The sequence below is a fragment of the Pundamilia nyererei genome, unplaced genomic scaffold (assembly GCF_000239375.1).
Source record: "Pundamilia nyererei isolate P.nyererei 1_Seehausen unplaced genomic scaffold, PunNye1.0 scaffold00026, whole genome shotgun sequence".
Taxonomy (NCBI): domain Eukaryota; kingdom Metazoa; phylum Chordata; class Actinopteri; order Cichliformes; family Cichlidae; genus Pundamilia; species Pundamilia nyererei.
The window spans coordinates 4,604,250-4,613,226 of record NW_005187427.1 but is presented as its reverse complement, the minus strand read 5'-3'; the positions used below and the strand labels follow the sequence as shown (position 1 = coordinate 4,613,226).

The 8,977-nt window shown below is 38.4% G+C and overlaps 1 protein-coding gene across 2 annotated transcripts in view; it reads left to right on the top strand.

The window, feature by feature from the left end:
- The window catches only part of aldh3a2b (aldehyde dehydrogenase 3 family, member A2b), a 21,312-nt gene extending 12,569 nt beyond the window's left edge, over positions 1 to 8,743 (top strand). For both annotated transcript variants that reach the window (XM_005727887.1, XM_013909479.1), the window contains exons 4-11: positions 505 to 590; positions 987 to 1,195; positions 2,560 to 2,677; positions 2,893 to 3,034; positions 4,700 to 4,866; positions 4,969 to 5,068; positions 5,204 to 5,442; positions 7,932 to 8,743. In XM_005727887.1, the coding sequence (XP_005727944.1) occupies positions 505 to 590; positions 987 to 1,195; positions 2,560 to 2,677; positions 2,893 to 3,034; positions 4,700 to 4,866; positions 4,969 to 5,068; positions 5,204 to 5,442; positions 7,932 to 7,946 (1,076 nt within the window). In that variant the 3' untranslated portion in view covers positions 7,947 to 8,743. The remainder of the gene's footprint in view (positions 1 to 504; positions 591 to 986; positions 1,196 to 2,559; positions 2,678 to 2,892; positions 3,035 to 4,699; positions 4,867 to 4,968; positions 5,069 to 5,203; positions 5,443 to 7,931) is intronic.
- Positions 8,744 to 8,977: the final 234 nt, after the last annotated feature.

Sequence of the window (8,977 nt, the reverse complement as noted above, 5' to 3'; positions counted from 1 at the left end):
CAAAACAATATGTCTTTGCTGGGAAAGTCTAAAAGGATAATTCTAAACTAATCTAACCATAGACAAAGGGCAGAGAAAAGGCATCTTTGTACATTTAAAAGAAGGTAAAGAAACATAGAATCATTTTCCACTAACAACTCTGTTGATCACCAATAAAAAAGCACAAAGGTGTAGCTGAGGCTGCCAGCACAGACAAAGGTGAACGTCTGGGGGTAGGCGTGTGATCTCAGCTGTCTTAGTGGAGATAATGATCAATAAATATAAGATAATGATGCCAAATGCCTGCACACAAAGAGAACTGGATATTTTTTTGGACTTTAAGCCATGATCTGCATTCTGCTGAATAGCTATCCATTCACAGGCTGTGTTTTTAGATCACAAATCAATAACAACATTAGCACATTTCATATTAAATGTGTCAGGGAAACATCATCAAAGAAAATGATTGAAAGTAATTGTTAGATAAAGACAATATTGAGCTGCTATTCTCTTCTACCTGTGCAGGTAATGCAGCTGTGGTGAAGCCCTCTGAGGTCTGTGTGCACACTTCCAAAGTCATGGAGGACCTTCTGCCGATTTACATTGACAAAGTAAGGACAGGTCACATGACAGCAGCCTATGTCCAGCCAAACAAGGCTCTGTTATAAGCTGCTTATTCTTTACAAACTGCATCTGTGCTTACACTTATAGTTTTATCCTGTGTCATATAAAAACAAACTGTGAAATGTTTCCCATGAAAACACAAGATGTCAAGGAAACTGTGTTTACTATAGACACGTGATGGGGGAAGTCGAGCAGAGAAAAGCTTTTGACTTGTGCTGTATTTGCTTTTTATAAGCAGCTTTATTTATTTATTTATCTCTATTTATTCTGCAAATGATCTAAAGAAGAAAACTGCCTTGCATCTCAAGTTGTGTAAATTACAGAGACGTGTTGTTTCTGGACCTTTTGTGATACCTCCGTGTATGTTTTCTTTTGTGTGTCAGGAGCTTTACCCTGTTGTAACTGGAGGAGTGCCGGAGACCCAGGAGCTGCTACGCCAGAAATTTGATCATATCTTCTACACCGGCAACAGCACGGTGGGAAAAGTGATCATGGAAGCTGCCGCCAAACACCTGACACCAGTCACCCTGGAGCTTGGCGGGAAGAGCCCCTGCTACATCGACAAGAACTGTGACATAAGCATAGCCTGCAGGTGAAAGCAGTGCTCAGTGTTATTTGTCTTCATGTTACAATTTTAATTTCTTTTTTCTTTCTTACATACAGTCACTCAGAATCGTAATATTTCCATTAAGGGTGTCTGAATATGCTGGGTAGCTTTGCATGATCACAGTTTAAGACAGCTTTTATTTTAGCCTTGTGGCCGTTGGTTCATCATCTGTTGTTATCAGTTTAAGCTTCTCTTCTTTCAACCACCCTGCCTTAAAGTCAGCTTTTTTGTGGTTGGCTACACCTCATAAACAAACAGCAGGTGGGAGGAGCTGTTGTGCTCAAATTCAGAACTGTGTACCCTAAATGAGCATAATAAACATATTTACTCTCTCTGATGTTGAGAGGAATCTAAAGCATGGGCTTTAGAATACTTGCAGCTTTAGGCCATATTTAATATGAGCATCCACCTTTGTTCTGAGTGTTGGTCCATCCAGCGAGTGCTGTCAAAGCATATGCAGCTGTGGTCAGATGTTTATATACACATGAATGTCATAGTAATTTGGGGCTTTTAATGATTTGAATGATTTTTAATTTTCTCTAATCCACATAAGGTCAAAAGTATACTTACACACCATCAGTAATATTCAGTGTCCAAGCAAGTCGCACCTTGCTAAGATACACTTCTGGTGGTCATAAGTAAGTTTCTGGCATTTGACCACCTTTTGTAGCAGAATTGGTAGAGTTAAATCAAATAACTTGGTTTCCTTGCCAACACATGGGTTTTAAGCGTAATTCACAAATTTGCAACAGGGTCGATGTGTGTTTGGGATCATTGTCCAGGTGGAACACCAAATAAAAGCAGTTGATTTAATGTGAAGTTGAAGAATATGAGATAGTCCTTCATTATTTCATCCACTTTGTGCAATGCACTGGTACCACAGCTCCAGAACATGATGCTACCACAACCATGCTTGACAGTTGTTACAGTTTTCTTAGGTTTGAAAGCCTCACCTTTATTCCTCCAAACTTACCACTTGTCATTGTGACAAAACGGCTTCAATCTTTGTCTCGTCCGACCATAAAACTTTGAAGGCATCGATTTTAGAGCGGGGCCTTCTTTCTTGATCGACACACTCTCAGTCCGAGTCAATGTAAAACTTGCTCGACTGTGGACGCTGGTGTTATAACGCTTCCAGTTCATGGCAGGCCTGAGCCTTGGGGTTTTCTTTAACACCCTGATAACGTGATGGCACATCATTCCACCCTGAAGGACAAAGAATTCAAATAAAAAATTGAATTCTCAAATTGTCTTGATATTCATGCTCATGATGAGTGTATGTTTAACTTCAGACCACAACTGTATATGACATAAATCCAGTCACCGGTAACACTTCCTCTGCTCTGTAGGCGTATCACGTGGGGGAAGTACAGTAACTGTGGCCAGACCTGCATCGCCCCAGACTACATCCTTTGTGAGCCCAGCATCCAGAACCGGGTCATTGAAGAGGTCAAGAAGTGTATTAAGGTACTGAAGATTGAAAAAAACATAACTTTGAGTTGAGAATTTTAAAACTAAGGAAAAAATATAGTCTTTAGCCTTTATTTCAATACAAACCTCAAAGAAATGTTTATGCTTCAAAGATTCATTATCAAGGTAGCAACACAGTGCACCAGAGGGGGGGGGGGGTGATTTAATGTGTTTGTCCATTAATTTACTGGTTTTTAAAATAATTTCTGTAGGAGTTCTACACAGACAACCCAAAGACGTGCCCGGACTATGGTCGCATCATCAACCAGCGCCATTTCAAGAGGGTCATGGCCATGTTAGAAGACAGCAACATCGCTGTAGGAGGGGAAAATGATGAGTCAGACTGCTACATAGGTAACAATTAATTCATTTTTAAAATATTGTGTTTATTTTCTCAGGCCTTGACAGATGCACCTTCTTCCTTTGTGGCTTTAGCATAAGAGACTCCATTTAGCAGCTTATATCATTCCCAACCCTGGCTTCTCTCTGTTGGTTTTTATTTTAAGATTTTACTATCCCCTTGCTTGGGTATAAATATATAACAAAACGTATGACCCTATACAAGCCAGTTCACATCCTTAGATACAGGTGTGGGTCTGTGGCTCAGACTGAAACAGAAACATATATAATTTCTCTGACATTTCTCCAAGCTCTCTTCTCTTTCCTGTTCTTTCGTTATATTAAAATGGGCTCCAGCTGTCCTCCATTTATGGTGTTCATTGGCGTTCAGAGCACGGGCTCATAGCCTTTGACACAGTGTAAAGTAAAGTTGAGATTATTTCAACTCAGCTAACTAAATGTGAACTTGCACATGCTTACACCACCCACAAAGAGGTTACATTTTGTCATAAAACATGTAAACAACCTGGTTCAACCTTACTGAGGAGCTCAGCCTTGCAGAATCTTTTTTTTAACTGTTGTTTACTATTAGTTTTTCATGTTTTTATTCACAATTATTCATCTCAATTTTTTGCATTTTTGTTGTTGTTGATACTTTCACTTTGATTTTGCCTTCTATCTCTTGTTATTTTGCTTTTTGTTATGATTTAGCATCTGAATATCCTGCTTTTGCCTTTCTATTAAAGCGGTATACAAAAAGTTATTATTAGAACTTAACCAATATATCGGTGAGGCTGATATGTTAGCTGTTTGCCAATCTACTGATATTGTCATTTATGACTTCCCCAAAATAATTTTTCTTAAAAAGTATACAAGCGATTGGAGAAACACCCCTCAGATGTGACAAGGGTGCTGATGTTGCATAGTTTGTCCACCAGAGGGCACTCTGATCTGACCAGAGCATAAACAAGTATTCCACGACTGCTTGTGACAGTAAAACAAGTTCAGTTTTAAAATACAATGCGATATTATCTTGTTACAGACAGATAAATAACCACAATAACAAAGCTTAGTGAAATCTGTTTACGTTCCATGTGTCTGAAAAATATATATATATCAGCTGATACACCAGATTTGTAAATGTACAAATTTCAATACTAGTATCAATATTAAAACTTCTATATTGGTCGGGCTGTAGTTATTATTATAATTTGGAAAGGTATAAATGAGAATGTAGTTCAGGTGCCTTATATGAATACCAAACACATAAATAGGATGGTGTTTAGCGTTAGATTTAATAGCAAAATTCATAAAAGATAGCGACATGGATGACACAAAATAAGGAACTTTTGTTTAGAAACAAACAGGGTGAAACCAAAAGAACAGCAAAGGCAAGAAAGTCCAAAAAGTACAAGAGAAAAACAGTCAAAAACTCCACAATGAGAAACTAGTAAATGGGAAACGTGAGGATATAACTTCAGGGACCATATACAGAGTCAATACTCAATAGCAGGAGGATAAGGGGAAAATAACAATAGAAGTTACAATGAAGACAAATGTTGATAGCTTTTAAACTAAAATATGAATCAAACTGAAACTCAGACAGATAAACCAGAATATCTGAAAGGAGAACCTTCAGGAACAAGACAAAGTCATGCAGTCTTTCTGTGATGTGCTTAGCTCCAACAGTTCTACGGGACGTGAAGCCAGAGGCAAAGGTAATGCAGGAGGAGATTTTTGGACCTCTACTTCCTATCTTACCAGTCAGCAGCCTGGATGAAGCCATCAAGCTGATCAATAAGGGAGAGAAACCTCTGGCTCTCTATGTGTTCTCACCAGATAACAAGGTATCTACCAGCAGCTAACACAGCAAAGCAGTTAACACGTGGAAACCAGTGTTTAGGTCGAGACTTATTGTCAGGGTTTTTTGTTTTCTCTTTTCTGTAAAGGTGATAGAGAGAATGAGAGATGAGACTTCGAGTGGAGGATTCCTGGCCAACGACTGCCTCGTGCACTATTCTGTCAGCGCGTTGCCATTTGGAGGAGTGGGTAAGTAGAGAAACTGTGCAATCGGAGCCTTTTTTTTTAACCCCTTAGTGACTTTACTGTCTGTATTACTGGTTTATTGTGTTGATTAAAAGTGGTCAAACCTGATGCCAACATCTGTGTATGTTCCATGTGCAGGAAACAGTGGAATAGGCTGCTACCACGGCAAGTTCAGCTTTGACCGACTGAGCCACCTGCGTGGTTGTCTGGTCAAAAAGCTGAAAATGGAGGGGGTGAACGACATGCGCTACCCGCCGCACACATTGAAGAAACTGGGCTGGGCGCGCTTCTTCATCCTCAATACCGTAGATGTGGGCTGGGTGGGACGGATGGCGCTCCTAGCTGCTCTGGTTATGGTGGCTGCTGTTGTGATTCAGGTGAGTTGAAAAGAAAGAAAGGAATAACTGACACGGGCAGTATCAGTGGACGAGCTTCCCAGCTAGCTGCAATGTTCTAAGAGGAGCAGAGAAACCTAAACCTTTCTGTAGTTGAACACATCCTTTGAGTGTCACACAGTGCACATGTGCATTACTGAGTGGGACAAAAAAGAGCGATCGCATTACTCCAGTGTTGGCAGACTTGCACCTGCTCTCTGCGCATCACAGAATCCAGCATGAAGTGCGCTATTGTATTTAAAGCTTTAAATGGCCTTGCACCTGCGTTTGCGGTAGAGACTTATGCTGTATCCATACTCTCTCTCAACATCATTAACCCTGTAAATCCTGAACTATGCAATGACTGCCGGACGATTGTAATTTTTTTGAAACTGTTTTTTTTTTTTTCACAGTTTCAAAAAAAGCTTTTGGAAAAAAAGTGTTTATTGAACCTTCTGACAATTAAAAAAAAGCAAACATTAATTTCCATATATGAGTTTTAATTTGTAATATTTGTCTCGCAGTAGCACTCCATGTGTCTGATTGCATACATCAGATTTTTCAGCCTTACAGGGTTAAGGTCTACTTCCTAATCATTCTAGAGTCCAGACCATCGCAGAGTCAAAGCTAATTTGCTTGCACCAAGACGCTGGAATGATCTTCCAAGTGACTTCACAAATGCGTCACCTACCTCTGTCTTTAACTCTTAGCTAAAGACATCATGCTTTTTGTAATTTTATGTAATTAATGTAAATGCGTGTACCATGAATTTGTATCTTTTATTTTTGTTTCTTATTGTAAATCACTTTTCTAAACATGCTACAGTATAGAAATATAAAGCATTTCCAGTCATGCTGCACAATGGGAGCTGAACCATCCAAGTGCCACCAAGTCCACACATCCACAAGTATTTTTTTAAGCTCAACTTTGGTCTTTCCATCTACATTCAAAGGCCTAATGAAAAGCTCCTTCTGGGTGAAGACAGATTTAGGGTTAAGGGTTACATAACCACCAGCTGGCTTGTCATACTATAGGCATGCCCAGTTTTGTTTCAGTGCTTTCAAGCAGATTTAATTTATTCAGGTTTTGAGCTGTTTAGTGCTCGGTCCTGTGGAAGTGGTGGCGGTTCAGCCTTTTTTTCCTCCAAAAGTTCAAAGATTAATCAGTGATTCTGAGGCAGATTTGATGATAAATGTGATCGATTGGCAAGCTGTCCATATACAGGCAGCGAATCCACGACGCACATGAAAACAGAGTTGAATGATCCAAAACTACACATGCCAATAAACAGAACAACGCAACAATGACAAAACTTTCTTGTATCTGAAAAAAAAAACATTCCCAACTCACTCATTAACAGCTACACAGTTGTAAGTAAACAACCCGGGGCTCTTTGGTTCAGTAAACAATGCTATCCAGTGAATGTGGCAGATACAGCCTGGCACACACACAGATCTGGATGTGGAAAGGGTCAAATGGCAACAAAGATGCAGAATGTTTTTCTTTCTTCTTCTTCTTCTTTTTTTGGTTCACAATGCAAATACTTCACAGTATTTCTGTATTTTTTTTATTCAGTATTCACATATATAAATGTTAAATGTGTGACATTTATTTTTTTTGCACTGTGGCATTTTTCTGTTCTGTTCTGTATACTCCTTTTTACGGTGGCCCTGAGAGGCCAAATGGACTGCAACTTAAGAAAACACCAGCAATAAGAAAAGCGCTGCAAAAGCACACAAAACACAACGGAAATAGGAAAAACGACAACGGAAATAAGAAAAACAACAACGGAAATAGGAGCAAACAAAACACAAATAGGAAAAAACTAATTTCCACAAGCACAAAGGAAGTGTTTGTGGGGAGACAATAACCCGACGGACCAGTTGCAGGAACCAAATTATGCTAAGAATTGCGCTGGGAGACACTTAAAATAAGTGGAGGATCTATCAGTTTTGTGAGGAAAGAAAAGATGAGAGGTAAGTGTGTTAGCCTAACTATTGGCCTAAAAATCCGTCATGAGTATTATATGAATCATGATAAAACACGCCTACCATGTTTTGGGTTCCTGCAACTGGTCCGTCGGGTTATTGTCTCCCCAGAAACACTTCCCTTGTGCTTTAGGAAATCTGTTTTTTCCTATTTCTGTTTCTGTTTTTCCTTCATTGTGTTTTGTGTGCTTTTGCAGCGTTTTTCTTATTGCTAGTGTTTTCTTAAGTTGCAGTCTGTTTGGCCTCTCAGGGCCACCGTACCTTTTGCCCTCTACAGTCTGCAGACTAGTTTTTACCCAACCTTCCTACTGAGTAACAACAAAGGATTCAAATAGAAATAGAAGCACTATTTCAAATAGAAATATTGTTAAAACACTTGCTTTCAGCTGCGTCACAGCTTACCTCTGAGACACCCATCAGTCATTTTAAAAGCATTATGAATGCAGAGCAAATGTTTAGAAAAACCTCCAGCTGAGTCTTCTGTTTGTGTCTTTTGTTTTACAGAAGTACCTCCTCTGAAGCCGTTCTGCTGTTTCCTTTATCGTCTGGGCCGCAGAAGAGGAACAAGGAGGATTCATTTGTTTATGCATGAACAAGATAGCAATGTTGTGTTGTTTCAGGATTGCCGTTTTCCATTTCACATTTCAGTGAAGTTTCATGGAGCTCACTGAGAGCCGTTTATTTTAATGAAGATAATTATTTATTCTCATCTATGCAAGAATCACTACGTTCCATTAATTCATCACCACATTTTTAATACTTTTTTTTTAAATGAAGTAATAGTGTAAGTGTAGAGGTATTGCATGATTCAAAGTATGATGTCCATTTATTCTACCTTGCATTTAAAAAACAAAACATGTTTACATGAAGGGCCATAAGATGAAGTTCATGTTAATAATGAAAAATGATTTTTTTCATCATTATTATTATTATTATTATGTAGGAGCTACCTACAGGGTATTTTTAGCTTGTTGTTTCAGTAATGGATCCGCCATTAATCTGACAATCAGCCCGAATGCACTTGATTTCAGCCCAGAGTAGTTTCAGGCTGTGTTTGGCAGGCATGAAGACAATCTGTCCAGTGAGATTTCAGTGTTTCTTTTCAGCTCATCCGAATCACGCAGGTTCATGTGAAGGAAGTTTTTAATGATTTTTTTTATGACCAAATGTAAAACATGTAAGTGACCAAGTGTAGTTGTTTCTAAATATTTGCCTATATCGCACCATTTAAATTTATAAACAACAATTAAAGAAATATATATGCATTTCTATTTTAATATTCAACTAAATAAATTGCTACATGTATCAGTTTGAAATTTAAGTTATTTTTATTCTGTATTTTACAAGCGTATGTTGCACAATACAGAGTTGATATTCATCAGCTCTCCTCTGTGAGTTAGAAATAGATTCACAGTTCAGTCTCATACGTTGTTAAATTAACTGTTAATTGGAAAAAGTACAAAATAAAAAGTAAAAAAAAAAAAAAAATTAACTGTTAAAGGTCATGAAAAACATTTTTACATAAGTGGGTCAAGAACTTATGAAGAGTG